This window comes from Aphelocoma coerulescens, chromosome 2, assembly GCF_041296385.1.
Source record: "Aphelocoma coerulescens isolate FSJ_1873_10779 chromosome 2, UR_Acoe_1.0, whole genome shotgun sequence".
Lineage (NCBI taxonomy): Eukaryota > Metazoa > Chordata > Aves > Passeriformes > Corvidae > Aphelocoma > Aphelocoma coerulescens.
In genome coordinates, this window is record NC_091015.1 from 2693380 (window position 1) to 2716261 (window position 22882).

The 22882-nt window shown below is 39.0% G+C and overlaps 1 protein-coding gene across 7 annotated transcripts in view; it reads right to left on the reverse strand.

Annotated features, from left to right (window-relative positions):
• The window catches only part of NKTR (natural killer cell triggering receptor), a 36662-nt gene that overhangs the window by 7621 nt on the left and 6159 nt on the right, over positions 1–22882 (reverse strand). For 2 of the 7 annotated variants that reach the window (XM_069006278.1, XM_069006276.1), the window contains exons 3-12: positions 20291–20365; positions 17937–18044; positions 17251–17295; positions 15466–15553; positions 7328–7357; positions 6374–6519; positions 5150–5372; positions 4443–4592; positions 3307–3394; positions 466–611 (exon numbers count right to left, since the gene is read on the reverse strand). In XM_069006278.1, coding sequence (XP_068862379.1) covers positions 466–611; positions 3307–3394; positions 4443–4592; positions 5150–5372; positions 6374–6519; positions 7328–7357; positions 15466–15553; positions 17251–17295; positions 17937–18044; positions 20291–20365 — 1099 coding nt within the window. Of the gene's footprint in view, positions 1–465; positions 612–3306; positions 3395–4442; positions 4596–5149; positions 5373–6373; positions 6520–7327; positions 7358–15465; positions 15554–16910; positions 16939–17250; positions 17296–17936; positions 18045–20290; positions 20366–22882 lie in introns of those variants that run through there. The other 5 variants (XM_069006277.1, XM_069006275.1, XM_069006279.1 and 2 more) reach the window with 4 other exon arrangements.

Sequence of the window (22882 nt, forward strand, 5' to 3'; positions counted from 1 at the left end):
GAGAGCTGACTTCCATCCATCACACAGTTTGCAACTGCTGAAGGTACATAAAACTAAAAGCAATAAAGGGTTGGTGGATTTGACTGTTTCACTCCATAGAAACCACGTAATCCACCTTGAGGATAAGGAAATCACTGAATCCTGAAGGTTGGAAAAGGCCTTGAAGATCACCAAGTCCAACCATCAGCACCACCACCTTGTTCAGCGCTAAACCACGTCCTCAACTACCACACATCCACCCGTTTTCTGAACACTTCCAGGGATGACAACTCCACATTTCCCTGGACAGCCTGTTCCAGTGTTTTCTGGGAAAAAAAACAACTTCCTAATATCCAATGGAAACCTCCCCTGGCACAACTCGAGGCCATTTCCTCTCATCCTGGTACTCTCACCATGGTGCACCTACACAATCAGTCAGGGCTTGTCAAAGGCCAGGATGTTTCCAAGCTGTGCCAAGGCTCTTACTTGTCCCCTTTGCTCCACTTCTCCCCGCTGGGTGCTCGGTACGTGCGCAGTCTCTGCATCTCCTCCTTCCAGTGGGGAGGGGTCTCGCTGCTCTCCTCGTCGTCGGACTCGGAGCAGGAGCGGGATCGCGGTGGGGTGTGATAGCGCTGCGACAGCAAACACACACAGCTGCAGGAAGCGTTTTCTTACACAACTACTGCATCTTTTCATCCTCAGAGCATGCTGCAAAGCCTGAGAGAGGCCAGCAGCTCACCCAGTTTTTCAGAGCATGAAAGGAAGAATCAAGGAAGAGGCCATGGATGCTCTTTTGGAATAACACAATTAGTGGAGATAACCACCCTTGTTTTCAGCATACTGAAGCACAGATGTTTCACTTTAGTCAGGCACGTCATGGTTTATAGGAGTAAAGACAAACCCCATTTCAAAAGTTACTGCTGTTCAACTCTTCAGAAATGGGAATCCAGATTAAGTCACTTTAAAGCAACTAAAAAAAGAGAAAATCAAACCAAAAAAAATCACAAAAAAACCCCCAAACTCTTTCACAAAAGAGCAATGAAGCTTCACATTTTAAAAATTATGCTTAAGCAGAGCATTTAAGTAGGCAACAAGAGCTACTTGTGCAGCAGAGAAAGAAGAACTCTAGTATTGCTAACTCATTATTTTCCATTACCCAGTGGGATACACACTTAGGTAAATTCTGTGAGGAAATCAGATGCTCCTTGACTCAACAAAAGCACATTTGGATTTGACTCAATTATTTTGAGCCACTTATAGTAAAAATGAGGGGAAAAAAGTGCTGTCCCCCAGAACAAAATCACAAAGATAAATGTATTGATTTATCCAGGTCATTACAGAAGGCTTTAAGACATACTTCTTATATAAAAAAATAAAATCAAGATAACCTGCCACTCAGAGTTTCTTTATCATCTGAGCTGAAGCAGTGACTACTTAAAAAAAAAGCTTTTACAGGAGAATGGCCTCAAAGACTGCAAGGGTGTCATGGACCTCCCTAATTCTCACATTTTATGCCCTGAAGTCTCGTGGAACCTACAAACAAGTATTTTAAAAAACATCAATGAACCTCACCTGGACAGAAACCGTGCTAATAAAGATTACTACAGATGGCAGAAAAATGTGTTTCTCCAACTGCCCTAAATGACAATTTTTTTTCATTCTTAATTTCGCTCAGAGGGTGCCAAAATGATGAAAAACAAGACAGAAACCCCAATACCTGGAAAAAGCCAATTCTATTCAGCTTTAAGTAATTTTTCCCCAACTCTTAATTTACATGAATATTTCAAAACATTCCATATAAAAACCTTCCTTCAGTGGATCCCACAAGTATCCAGGACAAATCCAAGCTGCCAGATGCAAAGGCAGCTGTCCCATTTCATGTCCAGGCTGGTGAATTAGGGTTGGGGCTCAAACACTCCAACACCCTGGTCCACATTACAGCCATCTAAGGTGTTAATTGTGTAGCTGAAATTAATTGTACCATGGGAATCAGTGGAAAAGTACTTCCCAAATCCAGTGGCCATTACATAAGGAAATCATGGTCAGAGGAGTCTCAGTTTAAACCATTCTCATGAAACTTTTAGTTAGAATAGATGTAGATATATTTGTATCTGTAAATACACTTTTTTTTGAGGACTTCCACTTGCAGAAACACTTTGGCAGCAAACCTAACCTTGGTTTGGTTTATGGTTACTCAAATGCCACCTACTAAACTGATCCAAGAAAAGACTCTTGAAGAGAAGAATATGCTCAGTCATGGTAGGCTACAATTTGTAATACACCAGAATTAAATATACAAAAAGATTTTCTTACTTTCTCCCCTTTCTACTGACTAAAAACAACAGCACAGCCGTGCAGCATTTTGGGCTCTGGATTGTGGATTATCAGAGAAAAGGAAAACTTTTGAATTTTACATCAGAAAGGGCTCCAGACACTCAGGACACAGCTTGGTGTGTTACAGTCCTGATGCTCAGAGAAAACAGCCAGAAAATCCCAGGAGTGGAGGAGAGTAAAAGCTCTTGTCACTCCCCATTACTTTAGAGATGTAAATCTGACTGAAATGGTTTCCATCTTTAAAAAGAAGTAATTTTATTCTTATATCTGAAAACTTCTCATAGCTGAGATTTAGGCATTTTTTTCCCCTCAAGCAATCTTTAAGTACAAAGTCAGGAACAGGAAGGATGGAAAAAACGTGTTATAAAATCAACTACCTGTCAAGATTTCAATGCTTTCTAAACTGGAATCTACAACATGTAAATAAAGTGTCATACAAAGCCTCCAGGGAAATCTGAAACTCAAAGTCAGGGAAGATACTCTTGATGCCATGATGATTTTTTGCCTTTTCTTTTATACCCCTGTTATACCTTTTTACAACTTCTGTATTCTCAGTGCTTTTTGCTGACATTCTTGGACTTGTTTGTTCAGCTCAGAGACTCAACATTTTAGAGATTTTGTAGCCAGGGATCAGTGTGCCCCAGAGCCCAAGGTCCTCTCCAGAACACATTCTGTAAACCAAGATAGAACCATCCAGGGGAAGGCTCCTTGGGGAGAGGGGCTCACTTGAGCCTCTCATTGGGGAATCTTTGATAGATCTGCTAATTAGTAACACCTACAATGTTATACCAGATCGTTTGGGGGTGGGTGCATTGTGGGGTGCATTTCAGTGCATTTGACCTGGATGTGTGCACCTAAGGATCCTTAAAATAAATACCAAGGTAAAATCCCTTTTTCCCTTCTAACTGTGTTTGACTCTTGATTTTTTAAGACCAGGAAAAGGCATCACTCTGAGTGAGAGAAAATAAAGAAATAAATAAAATTGTCACATACTATTGTGCCTCTTCCTTTAATTTTTCGTCCAGATTTAGAGACTGATGGCTTCTGGTCAGTCAGAACTGGCGCAGCATCAAGAAGCTTCCTACATAAATTAATAAAGTATGAACTTACAAGGAACAAAACAATTAACTTGCAATTAGTTTAAGTTAAAAATGAGAGGTATTCGTCATCTTATTCATTTTTAGACAGAATTAAGAATTCAGTGTTTTTTTCAAGAAACAAAGAGAGTTCTGCAACAAAAGGCAAATCAACATGTATTTGTTTTCAACCAAATGTGCAGCCTGATCTCTTGACACAGAAAGAAATGCTAACAATGAACTTGCAAAACACTGTCACAGGAGGTTAACTTGTGTTTGGGGCACAAATCCTGAAGACAGCATGGGCACAGGAGTATCAGGATCTCAGTTCAGGATAGTTCACAGGCCCTAAAGCTTTGCTGCTTTCCTTTCAGCTTACGTAGTATCCTCAAAAGTAGCTACTGATCCTTGGGAACATGAGTCATGTTCCAAGGAAAGACTTACAGGCGACTTTACCATTAAGGGAAATTAAAAAACCCAACACACCAAACAAACCCAATGCTGATTTTAGAGGTATCTAGCACTGGAATGGATTAGCTCAGCTACAAAAGCAGGGAAATCTGGCAGTGGAGGTATAAAACACTTTGGAAGTATTTAATGAACTTGTGACTTCCTCTGTAGAAAAAGAAGAGTATTTTCTCTTATTCTCAAATACTGATAAGTCAGGAAATTCCAGGTGATTGATTCTGAACCAAAGTTTCTTAATCAGTCTAAGAAAGCTGAAAAATCACCTCTCCCAATCCCAAGTTTCCCTTGCAATCAAATATTTCCGGTGGTTTGCATTGCATGATTACTTCTGAAATTATTCATTAATTTTTTTAAATTGAGTTTAACACATGATCCTTAAAGATCAACGAAACCATCTCGAGATCTCACTGAAACCCCCTGGCACAGGTCACAAGGACTATTACAAAGGAAACTGTAAAAAGGACAATGAAATGACCTCATGCAGAATTCTGCCACTCCAGTCAGCAGCAGCAGGAAGAGAATGTTAACAGGAATATTTCATGCACAGTTTTCACCAACCAGAATAAAAAGCTCAGAGTTCCTTACGGTTCAGGCTCTACATTGACAACAGGCACATCTCTTCTGAGCAAAAATCTATTTTCAGGCACTGGGGGGATTTCTTCAGGACGTACCACGGGCTTGTCCCTCTTTGTGCTAAGGTCGACTTTGTCTGCGACATCGCTCTTGTCAGAAAGGCTGCTAAGGGAAAGAGCAAGGTGAGAAACCACAATTAGCTGGAAAAATCCCTTTTCCAACTGAATTCCAAGACAAGATGCAGCAAACTTAAAGTTGGTTGACCAACCAAAATGTGTTAACAACCCATTTTAGGCTAAAGGAAGGATGGGCCACTGTTACTGGAGAGAAAGTTCAGTTCTTGCTTTCCAGAAAATAACTTTGCTTTTCATTTACAATTTGTTATGAAATATTTTAAAAATATAATCAAATTTATGTACAAATTCTGCAATTTGCCTTAAGTCTCACTTTTACACAGGCTGAGCCCAGAATAGTTTCACATGATGGGATTTAGTCATTTCAACATCACTCTTGCTTCTATCTACAAAGATCTTCAATTATTTCATGGAAAACACAACAACAAGCTCAGCTTTAGGGTTTTTCTCCTGTTTGTTTACAAAATCAAGCACCAAACCCCAAACTTTATCAAAGCATTTTCATATTTACTGGTTGTACTTGATGCAAACAAAGCAGAATTCCCCAGATTTCACCGCAATTCTTAAATTTAAGAGACCAGTCACCGTCTTTGGCTTGAGGTTCGCTTGCACCTTGGATCCTCTTTCCTCCTCTCCTCCTTCCTTCGTTTCCTGGCCTGTTTGGTTTTAGCTCTTCTTTTCCGCTTTCTCCTCCTGCTCCTTTCATTCTCAGCCTCACTCTCAGATGAGGATTCTGAGGAGCTGGATGCACTGGAGGAGGACTCGGAGGCTTCTGAGTCAGAACAGACTTTCTTCTTCTTCTCCAAAGCTTGAACAGATATTTTCAATTTACACTGTGCACGTGTGTGTGCATGTACAAGCACAAAGCACACAATTTTACAGATGTATAAATATACAAATGTGCCATTTTAGAGGAGCTCTGTGAACTTTTTGCCAATGAGTTGCATTAAAGAATCATAATAAAAAATTTATCTAATTGTGTCCAGTCTAAATCCATGTTGGCATAACACAAATATTTTGTTTGTTTCTTTCACTAAGAGTGTTCTTTGCTTCTCTGTGTATTCTGTCTTTCAAATTATTTTCCAGGAAAGACAGAATACACGAAGAAGCAAAGAACGCTTATAGTAAAAAAAGATTAGGTTCTTTTGGAAACAATGCCCAGGTTGCAAACCAAAGATTAAGAACAAATTAGTTGCAGGCTCAGTTGTGGTTTTTTTTGTTTTTAAAATTCTGCCGTTTTCTCTCTTCTGCATCCTCACACTTTTACTATGCCTCCTCTTGACTTTCTCTAAAGGACATAAATAATCACCTTATCCTTAAGGAAAGTCAAAAATTAAGTAGAAAATGCAAACTTATAACACTCCACTACTTCACAGAGACTGTCCAAACATCTATTTAAGATCACTTATTCTCTATGAAACTTCATGAAAAGGAAAATAGGATTGACCACATATATTGCATATATTAACTTTACAGAATCTTTAAATAAACCTTTGCAAAGTGCACAAAATCCAACTTTAATAAAAGCACATTTGTGTGTCCCTCTTTCAAACACAGAAAAATAACTTTTCATTCCTTGTTGAGTTTGTCATGTCAACCTCTAACATGAACAGGGGGCAAACGCTGAGGGCAGAAAACATTTTCCTCTGCCTCGCCTTCCCCTCCTACACCAAGTTTACGTTTTACAGGCTCGCAAGAATTAATTACGATTCTACACATTTACCACAATGATCTTGAGCTGCTGGTGTAATTTTTGTACTCTCTGAGAACAACATGAACAGCAGTAATTCTGGGAATGCTGGCACTCACCATCCTTAGCTGATCTAGTAACCAGCACCCCACAGTCAATAACTCGGACGTCTGCGTAGGGCCTGCTCGCAGTATCAGTTTTGAGGTTTTCTATTTGTTCTATGACTTCAAACCCAGAAATAACCAGTCCAAAGACAACGTGGACACTGCAGAAAGGAAGTATTTACAGAGTACAAAACATCTCTGAATCGCTGTAATGATTTTCCAATTAATTTCAGATTTCAAAAGTCGGTCTGAGATACAAACATTGAGCTCTTAATGCATTAAGTAAGATTTTTTGAAATGATTTTAAGTTTAACACTGACAACAATGCAAAGATTTTATGCAATGTGAAACAAAGATCTGCTCTGACACCACGGATTTCCCTCAAATCGAAGCAGTCTCCTCCACAAGGGCAGGGTAAACAGATCATAATTCCTAATCCACCCTTCTATTTTTGCAGTTTTGTGCAACAGAGATCAAGAGTCCATCTATAAACATGACATGTTCTCCCCAGAGAACAAGAATTCATAGGTCTCTACAAACCCAGGATACAATTCCCCCGTGGTATTGCAGGGACAGTTAAAATTAAGGAATCCTTGGTTTTGTTCTCTGGTACCACATTTTTCTTTCCCTCTTCCATTTGCCCATAAATTTTAGGGATAAAAAGATGTCCCAAAAGAGATGACTATTCAAATATATTAAACTTGACAATTCAAATCCCATATTTATAGGCTGAGGGCAGCAACCAGTTTTAAAGAAATAATCTCAGGATTTAAGACAATTCAAGTTTTTGTCCAGCTTTAGGAAATAATTTGTGACTCAAAATTTTTATAGACCTGAAACTTCTGTTTTCCATCTTACCCCATTGTATAATCTTCCACAGAATTAAGGATTTGTTTCCCTGTTGTTGTCTACTTTCAATATAACCTTCAAACTTCAGCAATCATTTGAGAAATTAGAAAGGATTCTTACCCATCGAGATGAGGAGCAGGTTTTGTTGTTCTGTTGGACAAACAGCAAGATGGGAAGATGGTAAAATAAAATAAAATCAGGGATTCAGATGAAGTAAAAGAGGAGAATGACACAGAAAAAAAAAAGAGGTGAAGGTAAGACAAAAATAGTGAAAAAATGCAGTTAAATACATGGAATTAACAAATTAAAATTACAGATTATACAAACAGGCTTTCTTAAGCTCTTACATGATATTTGTTTGAAGTTTAGCTAAGTGTGCATACAAAAAGCTGTAACCAAGTATCATTTCATGCATGCAGTAAACAATTTCCAAGTAAGTGTCTTTAAATACACATTTAATGTAACTTTATGATTTTTAATCACAGAGAAGATACAAATTGGTAATAAATAATGGGTGACCAGTGGGATTTAAATGTTTCTGAGCTTATTAGCTTCTTAGATTGTAAGGTCACTTTCAAGACATTTTAAAAAAGAAGAGTTATGATATGTGAGAGATTCTCTGCTTCCCCTCACCTCCCACCACTTCTCACTCCCCCTTTACCTGCTTGGCCTCCTGACTCAGAATACAAAGCAAAAGTTCTGTCTTAAGTCATCAAACACTTCAGCTCAAAAAACTCACAGGCTTCTCAAAATCAACAGCAGACATTCTGTGCCACCTACACTTCACTGATAAATGCAGATTTCCTCCCTATTTTTCAGCTTCTCACATTGAGCCTGAATGGAAAATGCAACTGCATTTTGTACAAATCTTTTGGATTCTAATGCTAGGAATGCTTTTCCAAAACCCAAGCAAAGTTACTTCTCCAAGTGAGCCTGAATTCCTGCTGCACAGGGGATCCTGCTACGCAGAAATACTGAGTAAAGAACATCAGAACCTGCTCATATATTCGGGGAGAAATAAAATAGGAATCACTTTTGAAGTTACTTTAATATGTGGAAGTATTCTTCCTCTCTCTCCTCCCAAGCACTATTTTGCTTTTAAAGCCTTCTTCCAATGAACTCCCCTCTCTCAAAATAAATAATCACAGGTGATTTTCCAAAATTTACAGTAACACAGATTTGGTATGAAGAAGTCAGTTTTTCCCTGCGAGAATAAAATATTACTTCTTAAAACACTTCTCTCCCTCGAGTTTTGAACTATTAGCTCACAAAACACTGCAGTGCTGGAACACATCCCAAAAGGTGGAACTGTGAATCAGGAGTGTTTACACTCTTGATTTTTTCCTTTTTTCCCAAATGTCAACCAGACCATCCACTTCTGTAATACTAAATAATACAGAAAACTTCTTTGCGTTAACACAGGGGAATAAATGTTATTAATAATACAACATTAAATTTCTCAATAGCAGTGGGTGTTGCTTGATTTTCCCTTGCTAACACAGCATATTGCTACAAAGAGAAAAACCCTTACAGCTTCTGAAGTTCTTGAAGCAAGAGTTAACTGCATTAACAACCTGCTGTTAAGTAAACAGTTTAAGTGGGTTTAATTATAAAGCTGATTTAAAGGGGTGAAAAAAACCAGAAGTGGGTTACTTCAGTGAAACCAATAGTATTGAAGACTTAGTGTTTAGAATTAGCTGGAAACAGCAATAGGCTCAAACCCAGGCTGGGGAGGCTGCAGGTGCTCCTGCCATACTGCAGCAGCATTTGAGACCAATTAAGCAAATTACCTAAGCAGGAACTGCCTTTAGGCTGGTCCTTACTGAGCAGAGAAAGGGAGGGTTGGTGCATTAAAACCCATGCAGAGGCTTCCCCACTCCCCTGGCAATTTGAGAGATAAATGCACAGGGTTTCTCTCCTTCTTCACCCACTGAGAACTTGAGGAGGAGCTTCATCCCAAAGGAAAACCTTTCTGATGCACGACAAGGAGCTGGGTGACTGAACAATCTCCTCTGGGAAGCAGAACCCCAAATCCTTGTTGTGCTTTTGAAAGTTTTCTCACCTCATTTCAAGGGCTGTGACCCAACATTCATTCTGCAAAGGTGCACTTTAAAAGAGCATTTCAAGCTTTCCTGCATCAATCCTTGAATATTTGCTTTGGCTTCAGAACTTAACCACAAGCAAACCTACCTCCTGTCTTGGCACTATGGAAACCTAGAGTTATGATCATGAGTTCATCTGCCAAAGTAATATTTTATTAGAACGTTTCTATACAGAGCTCTTGTAATTTAAACCATTCCAAATCTGCCTTATAATAGATACTGTTATGCAAGTTATTTACAGAAGGACAAATGCCTTTCTTTACTCAAGTTTAAACTGGTTTAAGATCCTGCTGAAGAGAAAAATCATCTTTTTGATAAAAGCACTTTCTCACCCACCCCACCCCAAAGAACCTCAGGCCTAACAAAGGGTTCAATGCACATAACAATATGATCAGAAAAACAAGAGAGATAAAAACAGAAAGAAAAGGAAAGGACACAGCCTTAGAGGAATGAGACATTACCTTTGGAGCGCACGATGTAACACTGTTTCTGTAAATTTTACACAAAAATGGCAGAAATAAATTGTAATACATTTTCAGACAAAACTGAGTCTATGTTTTATTAAATACAAGTTTAAAATTAATATTAATCAAGTTGTATGCAGAACAAGGATGCCTAAAAGAGGGCTCTAAATTTTCTTTAGAATACAAGGTACTTTGAAAACTAAAGTTCTCCTTAAAAACAAAAAAAGAAAACTCAAGACAAAACCTGCTTGCAAAACTACTGCAAAAACAAACAGTTAGAAAGAGAACACCCCCACTCCCCCGTAAGTCTCAATCCAGCAAAAAATGCCCAACTTTAAGCAGATGAATAACCAATTTCTGTGGTTTATTCACATGCTTGCAGGGGTTCAAAGGCTCTGCTGAATCCACTCCTAAGCAGAAACTTCCCAGGCTGGCACACAAACATTTGGATTCACAAAGGAAATGTGTACAGCCAGGAAATTCACAACTTCAGACATTTCCTAATTAGCTGACATCTTCCTCCTACAATGAAGCTTTTCTACAACTAAGAAAAATCAGTGTTTTCTCTAAAATATGTGCAGATTGCTTCTGTTCAGAATTTTAGAACAAAAACCTGCAGGTGCAAAAAAGCCCAAACACCTGCAGCAGCTGATACTGGATCTTCCTCTGGTGTAATTCTGAGCAGCAGCAATGTTTTAAAACTGTATTTATTATCAGTTGAGCTTATCCATAGCACCCCCCCAAACTATTAGTGATTAATTATCTCTGCACAGCCCAGCACTGAAATGATCTTTTTGTTTCTGATTACACAGAAAAGTGTCCTGGGAATGTTTTCACTTTTCCATAAACTTTTGATCAAGCCAATGGGACCTGCTTGTGTGAGAAGTGCACGTGTATCAATAATGCTGAAAGATAATGCAACATCAGCCTCTTCCATCTGACATTTTTGTATTGTTGTATTAGCCAACTGTTCAATAATTAGCTCAAAGGTATTTCTATCACAGTAAAAAAAGGAAATTATTAACTGTTGATTAGAAAAAAACCTCGTTTGGGACACCAAAAAGATATTAACTACTTTTAATGAGCTGGTAACATTGAGAAATAATTTGTAAAATGAAAACAAGAGCCCTCATAAATGATTTTATCCTTCATTTAGCAGATCAAAGTGGTTCCTTTGTTTCAATTTATGAACTGGGCATGGCATCACACATTAAAACATTTTTAAAACAAAAAATCCTATTTAATTCTGAGCAAGAAAGCAGAGCTTGAGAGACACATTAAACCAACAACACCCTCAACAAGGAGAAAAAAAAATCTGTCAGTAAATAGGAAATCAGACTCAAGTTTTAAATAGCTGTGGAACACAGAGGCAAGAACTCCAAGCATTTGCACTGATAAGGAACAGAATCTGGGACTCCTCTTTAGGCTGCACTAAGGGCTTATTCCTCAGCAAACTCCACAGCTAAACAAGGCAATAAAATTAATTATTACACAAAACTTCCCTCCTTTAACAAAGGGGTTACTTTGTTTTGCTTCCTATTGTTGCTTTACTCTTCCTTCTGCAGGGGCACTTCTGGTTTGCTACAAATGTAGCCTGGCAGATTTGGTGTGACAGAGGAAGCAGAGCTGAGCCCGTGGGAGCATCAGGAGTCTCGTTAATGTTACTTTATGCACTCATTTTCACCAGAATAGCACTATTTTGTACTGTGAATTTCCTCACTGGCAGGTTGGGAATGGCCACAGCCATGATGGAATGGCTCTAAAGAGACAAGATATTCCCAGATCAGCTCGACTGAGAAGGGAGCACATGGCTCCAGAAGAACATCACCCAGAGTACAACAGCCACTGAGCTGCAATATCCAGGAACAGCCCAAATATCCCCAATCTGACCCTAAATCAGAGCCCTGAAGACATCAGCTCTATCTGTGCTCCCCTCAATAACTACTACTGATGTTGGCAGCAGCAATTCAAAGCAGCTACTGGAGATATGGAAAAAGAAAAGATGATTCTGGAGCACTCCCTGTCCAGCTCTGCCCCATCCTAGGGATTCCATATCTCAGTACCCACATGGAAACAGGGCAGTTACAGATTAACATCCCCAGATGGTGTTTAGAACACTTGCAAAATCACTGAGGGTTCTCCAGGAAGTTACTCACAGAAAAAAATCAGAGTGGGGCTCCCTGAAAACACAAATAGCCAGTTTATAAGCTGGTGCCTGACAACTCTCTTCAACAAAGGCCTGCAACGAACTGCTACAAACCTTTGGGTAAAGAAAACTGAAATTGCAGCATTTCACAAATCTGAAGGGATTCTCTCTGTATCCTTGTTACTGGACTGCAATATGCTGTGTTCCTCCAGAGCAGGAAATGTTTCTCAGGCACATGAGAACAGACTTGGCCTATTTACAGCACATGTGCATGGAACTCACAAGCCTCCCTCAGCTACACATTCTCCTTCCCACCCAACTGCTGCTCCTACTCAAGTAAGGGGAAAAAAAACTGTAGGGAAAAATCAGTCCACAAGCATTAAACCCAGCAGCTCTGGTGTTACACAGACACACTTCTGACTCCCCTTTCTACCTCTGCACTTCGCCCCTCTCCACCACTGCTCTGATTTCAGTCCATGTTTTTTCCTGGAGCTTCCTAACAACACTTCCACTGCCTTTTCCATGCCCAGTTCTCATTGTTGCTTATAAATCCTCCAAGCTCTTTCATGCCAGACAAATTCCTGACTAATCCAAGAAACACGATGATTTTTTAGGATGGGTCAGATGCCTGTTTCCTTTAAGATTAGTCTGGAGATTCTGTTTCAAGTAAAAATGACCACTTCAAATCAACTTTTAGCAACTTTCAGGCATTGCAGAGCCTTGTTGTGCCCAGTTTGTTAGTGCAATATGCCAGAGACATTTGCTGCCTGATTACTTTCTGTAAAGGCTCATTATTCCAAGTACAACTTTTCTGTGATGAACAGGGAATTCTGATGAATTAACAAAACTGTTATAGTCAGGATCCTTGCTATTATTTTAGCCCTACTTGGAAAAACTGTTATATGAAAGAAAATAATTTATTTGCACTCCTTATCTGCTACCTCAGATGTGTACAAGATACAGAGTTCTCATCCCTGAGGTGATCTGTGAAAACAAATGCAGAGCTCTAAAGAAGCTCAGATCAACTATTTCCTTTTATATAAATTTAATCAATGAAATTAAATATATGCAAGTATTTTTAAAAAATCTGAAGGCTACCACTGAAGATTGCCTTTCACACACTTTTCAAGTTAAACATTTGAAGAACATTTTTCCTAATGATAAACTACAGAGAAAATGAGCATTACTCGGGAGTATAAAAAACCACACTTTAATTTCAGCTTAAAGTGTAAAGGAAGACAGTATTTTATTGAAGAAAAGCTCTGTAGATGCACTGTATATTCCCTAAAGTAATCAGAGAATTGCCACCCAACAAGACTAACTGCTTTAATAAACTGCATTTTCAAGTGAAGGCAGAAGCTGCCTAGATAAAACCTTTAGCAGCTGTTTCCCACTTGGAATCCTGATTCTCTTCCCTGGCTCCAGAGCAGGCAGGCCCCTTTTCAGACATTACAGGATACCCCAGAAATCTGCATGGGCAGGCAGGTAAGGCAAGGGCTCCAGAGCATCCTCATCCTGAAGGCCACGGAGGACAGCCCAGGAGACTCAAAAGCAGCTCTGGATTCCTGCAGGCAGCTCAGGTGAATCCAGTTCACACGGAAATTCTTAGGTTTCTTACTCTGCCTCAATTCCCACTGAACTCACACTTCTCCTTAGAGGGATTTTATGAAAAAAACCCAGAATTCTTCAAGAAATCTGCATGTTTCAAAATACTTCTGTATTTGATGAAAGTGCTTTTAAACAATCTTCATTTACTGTCCTGTATTAATTATAATTTAGTATCCAACACAACCTTGGGTTGTTTTGGTGTGTGGGGAGAGACCACGTGTTTAAATCTAATTGAACAAGCTGAGCCTACCAAGCATCAGGGAAAGAAGATGACTTTGGAAGCAAATGCAGGAGAGAAAAGAAACTTTAGAGCCCTCAAATGACAGCTGCTTGACTGATGTGACATCATTAGGTTTTCACGTTTCACGTTCAGATAAGCTTAAAAATGGAAAATTATGGCAAGAAACCCAAAGGCAAGTCATGGAGCAAAAATAATGAAGCAATGCCTTCAGAGAGCTCGTTAAGCCATGGAGTTGTATTTATATAAACTGTTTTCCATATTAATGTGCACACATATCCTTTCAGATTTATTGTAATGAAGCACAACATCTAAAATTTCCTTTGAAGGGAACAGAAAACAAGCTTTTGAAACAATTTTATCTCTATGGAATGTCTAAACAGCGGTAACCGTGAAAGACTTTCTTTTAGGTTCCTATGCATTTTCCATTTTTAGGACATTTTTTAGGAAAAGACCTAAAAATGTTTCTTATCTGAACTACATCATATCATACTGAAGATCTTTTTCAGGCAAAGGAAAAAAAAGCAAGATTCTTGAGGACAATTTACTCCTTTACTAAAGACAGGGAAGCGCCATTCATTCTTATCCCGCAAGAAAGATGGCAAAGAAAAAAGTACTTTTTCTAGTTAAGTAACTACCCTAAAATTTCCTTTTGATACCCCAGTGTTGTTTCACAAAGTATTTCCAGACTAAAGTTATCAACCTGCTCTTTCCAAATACAAACTGTTAAACATTAACAGGAGGCAATTTTGAAAAGGGAGTTAACAAGAGGAATAATCACATCGAAGTTTGCAAGCTTAAAAATACTGATACTCAATCTAAAACACACCTGCTTTGGCCAGAAATTTGACCTCAATTATCAGACCTGAGTGTTTTACTTATGAATAAAGGTAAATGTGTTTTCTCTAATTTCTATAATTTAACAGAATATGGTTACTTGTTGGAGAATGGTTAGAGGAGCAGGGACATTGCCTGCAATGTCTCTCCTCACCTAAGTCATCGATTGTTTGTTACTAGAATGGAATTTTTTTAAAGGTAATGAAGGATAAATCTGATTATCAGCACATAATTTTACATAGTGTTGGTACCAAAGTAGTTGGTAGATGCACAAGTAAACAGAATTAAGCAGAGTATATATTTAAAAAGCATGTCAGGAACAAACACTCAAAAAATTCATAATAGTAATTATTACAATCAAATAAAAAAAGCCCCGATAAACAAAATCCCCACTCATTCTCATCCTGAAAAAAGAACAAACAAAACAACCCCCCAAAAGTAAATCATAAATCATCATTTTTTAAAGAGCAAAACCATACAAACCACTTCTAGATCTCAACCCCCTTAAATACAATGCTCCACATTCTCATTTGCAGATCATCTCATGAGATTTGGCTGGTGCACACACACAAAGCCAAAGAATCTATTTTCTGGCCACTAAGAACTGAACATAGACATATTTTTAGGGAAAAAAAGCTACAGAGGAGGAACATCCATGGAGCACCAGCTTTAATCCAAATGAATGCCACAAGGAAATTGTGATCTCTAACATTTCCTATTGCAGTTTTCACTGCAGGTCCCACTCACTCCTAGCTAGGATCAGATGGATAACATGGATATGGATAATTTAGCAATACCATCTTTCTCATGAACAGCGCTTCTCTGTGTAAGAAAAGCTCGACTGTGGGATCACATCTACTCACATGAAAAATTGGGAACCATTGGTATGTTTCCCTCGGTTTGCCATTGACAAAAGGAACGCTCTGTCATGTTTGAGAATAAAGTTTTCATCTGTTTGAAGAAAAAATATGTTTGTCAGATTTTCCCTGGCAAGGCAGGCAGGTTGTTTTCTTAGTAACTTATGGATGCTCTAAGGAGAAATTCTGCTGCTGCTGGAGAAATGTGAACAGGTTGGAGAAAAAACAATGATCAGGTTTAAACAAGTCTCTTCAAAGTTACAGTTGAGACAAAGCATTGTTTCTTAAAGAAAATGGTGCAGATATAGTGCAAACATTTCTAATTAAAAATAATTAGGGTCATTATGAGTGTTTTCAATAAACATTAGATTATGGATTTAAATCCAACATTATTTGGGTAGGAACAAGGTTGGCAGAATTACTGACATTCTAAAACAAGAATTAACATACATCATACTGTTATTTACACTCCAGGTGGAAAGATCAGGAGAAAAGCCATTTATTTCCCTGGTATGGCACACTAAAGGATGCCACCTCTATCCATTCAAAACTGCAAGTCTCAAAACATAAAAGGAAAAAAAACTCTCTGTATCTGAATCTAAGTATAAAATCCATTAAGACTAAACTGAACATGCATTTTATATTGCAGTGAATTAAAGAGGAGTTCTGGTTGTACAGCAGAAGATAAAACCAGATCTTCTCAAGGTCATTTCCAAAGATAAAAATATTAATTTGAACGTACAAAGCTATTAATTTTTAGATCATATATCAAAACACAATCCTGCCTATTAAGCACTCACCGTGTTGAGAAACAAACCCTCAGTAACTTCTTAGTAAATGGATCTGTACAAGCCTTTCCTTGACTAAAAATTTTAATACTCCCAACATGAAACTATGACTCCTTTTAAAGAGAAACTTATTTTCATGCATTTAACCAGAGCTACTTGAAACACACACAGAACCAGGGGCTGTAAATAACTATATGTAGTATCTTAACATTTGAATATCACAGTAACCACCTGGTTTTCTCAAGAAATAACTGTATATCTTTAAACAAATACTTGATAAACTCACCATTTTCCTTCCAACAGTTTTAAGAAAGGTAAGTGTACATTTATTTACCAATTCTTTGCAAGGAAAATGACTTGCATAGCACATAAATAAAGCCAAACCCTTTCAGAAATGAACCCTAAGCATACAAACCTTGAGTAGGGAAGGGGAGGAGAAGGGACATTAAAAAAAGAAGAAATCACTGTTTAGAGCTGGAATTATGTGAATTCTCTCCCAGAATAAGTCATTAACCCTCAGAAAGGTTAGGCACAGAACTCTTCATTTCTCCAAGCAACACAGATATCCATCTACAAAGGGACTTAGCAGTTGTCTATATATTTACTAGGGAGGGGACAAGGGAACAGAGTTTGAATTTGTGTTACTGAGCTTTTGTCTCTTACCTTTTCATTTTGCAAAAGACCACATTCTCTATAAACAAAAGAATATGTTGACAGTTTTAGGCAGGAAGATAGGAGTTTATTCATGAATAAAGTTGCCTAGCCTCCATGCTGAAAGTCATGTTTAACCAATAATGTTAGCCTTAATTAATTGTCAATTTAAGTTAAATATTAACAAAAAAATTATCTGGAAGTCATGCATACAAAAGGAATTGTCATGCAACATTAGTTTCATGCAAAAGGTGATCTATGAGTGGACCTGTTTTCATTAAGTAGTTTGGGAATCAAGACTTGTTTATCTCAGAACTGAACAAAGAATCTGCAAAGACATATTTGCTCTTACCTTTAAAATAGCCACCATATATAGATTCACCTCCTTTTCCATTACCTACACATTAAAAAACAGCAATTAAAACTTTTGTTGCATTTATACAAAAGCTGTGCATAACATTCCACCAGCACTTGACTCTCAAAACAGGATATTCCCTCCTCAGGCTCATTCCCTCCTCAGCATTTCAGGACACAGTGAAAACAAACATTTTGGTAAGGACAGGTATTTCAGGAAAGGATTTACTGCAGAGAAAGAAACAAAAAATCCTGGAAAACTCCTTTTGGAGACTTTTAAAACATTTCTAGCTCATTCACTGCTTTATTATTAATTTTAAGCCTATTTAAACAGTTACATTCCTGTACCAACAGAACATCACCAGGGTTGCCTCTACTACAGACACAGAAGTGAAAGGAAATTAAGGCTACAGCTTGGATTGGAATTGTTTTAATAAGATGGAATATCATAAAACCCTCCAGTGAGGAGTTCTTAACAGACTTTTCTCAACAAATATTACAGCAGTTGAAGTGCTTTAGAATTTCAAAAATTAACAAGGAAATGGGTGATCTATGCTATACTTCAAATAAAATATTTTAATGGAACCAATACTTCATGGTATTTTCTAAAGTTCTATATTTTGACCACAAATTATAACATTTCTGTTCCATTTAAAACTTCTCAGTTTTAAAAGCCCACTTTACCTTCGCTGAAGTCCCCACCCTGAATCATGAAGTTTTTAACCACACGGTGGAATGTGGTGCCTTTGTAGCACAGCTTCTTTCCAGTTGTTTTGCCAATTCCTTTTTCACCTGCAAGAAGGTGAAACAAAAAGAATCCACAGATTGTCACTGAAAAAATTCCAAGGGTTTTCCCTCCCTAGTTCTAATGGACATGGGAGCCATTAAAATAGCAAAATTGTAAAAGATAACACAGTCCTGCCTGATGCCTTTTACAAGGGACCTCTTGGGTGAAAATCAGGCTGTTTCCTAAAATAATTTCCTCTTCCCCACAAGCAGGAGTGTGTAAATCTACTCAGGATAATTTATAGTAAGACAAGAGTCCAGGATAATGGTGGGTTAACTATTTTCTGTGGTTACAGCTACACTCCTATGCAGGTTACAGTAGCCTTTTCAAACCACTCACACATCTGGATGAACCCACAAGAAAAATGTGAGCTCAAAATGGGTTTCAACTGAGTTTCAATGTGATCCACACTTGGAAAAGTGGGATTTAGCTACCCCAAGCTTCCACACTTTCACCAATCCACGCACAGTGTCAGGCCACCCTCCCTTAATGCCAGCTGTAGATCAGGTGGACTGGTGATTTTTGAGTTAGGTGGTCCCAGAACATCAATTTCATTAGCATTTCCTCCAAAATTCAGGAGAGAAGCTGGGGATGAGGTCACTATGACTGGGAGGGCTGAGGTCCTACATGGTAGGTTCATGAGGGATTTATAATGGTCAAGAGACACTGACTTGAGCTTGCCAGAAGAGGAGAGCTGGCAGAACATGGCAATTAACAGTAAAAGGTTATAATAATAATATTATACACTGTGCAACAGTTAAACCTCCACATTATCCACATATCCAGGAGATGCTGTGTAAGAGAACACAAATCAGCAGGATAAATGACAGGACAAATAACCCAATGCTCAGTTTCATCCCGTCACTGGTAATGGAACAGGTATTTGACACTGGGTTAGAGACATTTAACCCAATATTCTGCACCATGTAGCACTCTCAGAAATGCAGGTACACTCATTACCCAGAGCCAACACTCCCCTTCTGCAATCTATTACTCTGCCACCCCAAATTAACTGACAGCTCAAGCATCCCAGATTTGCCATTCCAAGCCCATCACTGCCAGGATGAGGGCAAAGGGCAGTTTGTGGCACAAAACCCACCATCAGGGCATTGCTGTTTATCATACTTCACTCATGAGAGTTATTTACCTGGCCCTCCACACCCATAGTCCCAAACTATGCCTCGTCCTACCCCATTGTTGTTTTCCACATGAGTTATGCAATCAAAGCTATTTATTACAGGGATGGACACACTCCTCCCCAAAACATGCCTCTCTTTGCTACAGCATTGAAAACCTCTCATCAAACAACACCATGGAATATCTGCCTGCATTTTGGTCACGTTTCAGGATGTCCCTCAGGGCTATGGATAATCCCCTTAGAGAATGGGATCCTGCATGGCACTTGACCATGTAATTGAGTTGGTACACTGAGATGGGAGCTTTGACTGTGCCAGAAGTCACAGTCCCTTTTTTCACTCCCCTTTACAGTACTGACAGTACTTTCCCAGTCAGGTAAAAGCCACACCAGTTGTTCCACTGGTAAGAGCTGCAGCACCTCCCTAAGCTCAGACACTTTTCCATAACAACCAGTACAATGCCTGTGACCTCAGCTTCTCTTTTGTTTCAGGCCAAATACCAGCCTTATTCTTTTTGCTCTAAACATGCATGAATTTTGTCTGGAAAAGAAAACTCATTGTCCTTGAGCCTCATCTACTTACACCCTTCCTGCCTAAGCAGCTCTTTCCATGCCCTGCAAATCACTTGGAAATGGGATGGCAGAGGAGAACTCAGCTGCTCTGGTAACACCTGGACTGGCAGCTCAACATGACACACTTTGAACTGGGTGCCAAAAGGTGCCCATTTGAAATCAGAAGGGAAGCTCCTGACAAAGCACCACAGCAGATGGGTCCGTGTTTATTCCATAGGTGGGCAGGATCTGCAAGTGCCAGTCTGCAAGTCCAGCTGTTGGAATTTAAAAACAGGAGCCTCTGTCTGGGCAGAAAGGACCTTTCCAGAGGCCAAATCTACTACTGACAGCAATGCCAAAATCACCCTGTTCTCCTCCATCTGTCAAAAATACCCTGGCTTGATGATGGCTTTATGCAGATTATATGGTCCAGAATGGGACAGCATCCCTTCTCCATTATAATTTACCCCTAGGTGGGCACAGGCCTTGCATTGGCTGTGGTTTGTACTGGTACAAAAAAATAATTGTAAGTAACAATAAAAATCTGAAATATCAGCTACGTACCTGAGCACAAGCAAAGGAAGTTTTTACAAGTCTTCGGACAAATGTCTGAGAAGAGCTGAAACATAATTCGACCAACTAGAAAATAATTTTTAAAAAAATAATTAGAGTTTTAGAACTGTTTGGAATAAGAAAATCTGCACATAAATCAATCTGTGTGTTTTAAAAATGTAATTTTAGTGAGAAAAGGTTATTTCATCAAGCAGAATAGGAAAATATCTCACATATGTGCATATTAAAACAAGCATCAAGAAAGAACAGTAACATAATTGTATAAAAAAAGAACATTAAGCAATATCATTACATCCAATTAATCTGAAGTCCTAGAGATTACATTGTGATTTGAACCTGGAAAGCCAAGCTGATTTACTAAAACAGTTTATCATGTCAGATCTTTTCCATTTTGAAAATGATTTCCCATAAATACAGGTCCTCAGAGAGCTGGAGCAATTCCCTCCCCAATTACTGTGTTTATACAAATACATTAATAATCACATTTCCACAATTTTCCCTGTGATCATTACCTACAAAGTCCAACTGGCTTAGTTCCATATTGTACTGGGGATTACAGATGCATTGGCACTCTCGGCCTAAAATCCTTTAGTTTAAAAAAAACCCCAAATGAACCAAAAAGGGAAGGTGGGAGGCAGGCAGGACTAATGCTCCACTTGCCAGATACCATGAACCAAATATTTTCTCTTTGCTGCTGGTGGTAGTTGTGCTGCATACCTTCCTTAAAACTATTAAAATACTGCTGAAAAGTGGTTGAATATAAAGAAAACTCTTTTAAAACTGATATACAGTTTTTATTTCATTTTCCAAGATACTGGGATGTATAGTACTAAAAAAAGAAACAAACCCAAAACAAATCACTCTCGAATATATGAAATCTTTAAAAATTACATAATTAATAAAGAAAAAATTGGTATCTCTGCAGGTTGTAAAATAATCCATAGAAGCCACACTGTTGGGCAGAATTACAAGGAGACCAGTAATAATCTGTCAATGAGCACTACACTCTAGTGGTGCACACTGGTAAAACGTCATAATTTTTAAAAAGTAACTACAAGAATAACTTCTCTTTTCTTTCCTTTAAAAACAAAAACAATTGAAGTTCAAATGTATTTCATTCAATACTTAGTCACCAAAAAAAATTTGAGAGGCTCTTAAGAAACTGCATTCAGTTTAAGGCTTTGTCCAAATACATACAATGATAACAAGGTGAACTGTTAGTTCAGAAAGGAAGAATAAAGTAACACCACTCGTACTTGATAATCTTAGATAAAAATTCAAGATGCCTTGAGCTGTTGAAATGTCTGCATCTCATTAACTGCAGTAAGAATGTTCTCTGAGCATTCATCACTACAGCAGGGAAATCTAAAGGAAATGGGTAGGGAAAGTGTCCAAAGAATGAAGAAATAGGGAATATCCAAAGATCCCCCATCAAACAGCAGTTCTGGAACTACCACTGTGACACAATTTGGCACAATATTTGCAAGTGAAGAGACCATTCTAAGCTGTGAGGATTGAAGATTCCTACAAAGAACACAACAGAGAAGACAGTTTAGCAGAAGAGTTATCAATTTTCATTACAGCCCAGGAGTTCAGGGGAGCATAAGTCCCATTCCCATTCTTCTGCTGCAAAAGCACCGAACTGAACAGCAACCAAGTGCTCTGGAGAGCCACATCCAGATTTTACAGAATCATGGACGAGAACCACAGAATGGTTTGGGTTGGAAAGGACCTTAAAGCCCATCCAGTGCCACCCCTGCCATGAGCAGGGACACCTCCCACTGTCCCAGGCTGCTCCAAGCCCCAGTGTCCAACCTGGTCTTGGACACTTCCAGGGATCCAGGGGCAGCCACAGCTCCTCTGGGCACCCTGTGCCAGGGCCTGCCCACCCTCACAGGGAGGAATTTCCTCCCAATATCCCATCTAAACCTACCCTTCTTCAGTTTAACACCACTCCTCCTTGATGCATTACTCCATGCCCATATGCATATGTCCCATGCCCCTCTCCAGCTCTCTTGGGGCCCCCCTAGGTCCTGGAAGAGACTCTAAGGTCTCCCTGGAGCCTTCTCTTCTCCAGGCTGAACAGCCCCAGCTCTGTCTCTGCAAAAGATTCCTCCTGCATTCACTGTGTGAAATACCACACGACACTTTCCAGGGAAAAAGCTGTCACTACCCCCACTCTACTCTCCAGCACAGCTGCTGCTTCACCAAGGTGCCAGCAGCCAAGTAACTGAGGGGTGTTAGTCCCTGCAGGCTCCAGAAGGGACTTTTACCCTGAGGCATAAATTGTAGAAGGATTTTGGTTGCGAGCCCTACTTACAAACCCACCACATTTAGCACCTGAAGCAGCAGACATCAGCACTTCCATGTTCCACTGGAAGAACTCATGTTCTTGCAGATGACAAGGCAGAAGATGGAAAGAGACATTCATAACTAAGGCATCAGTTTCAGCAGTATTTTTCACCAGTGCTTTGTCAATAACAAAGTCTGCCAGGTGCTCATAAAATCACAGAATGATTCCTGCTGGAAGGGACCTTAAATCATCCAGTTCCATGCACAGGGACACCTTCCACTAGATCAGGT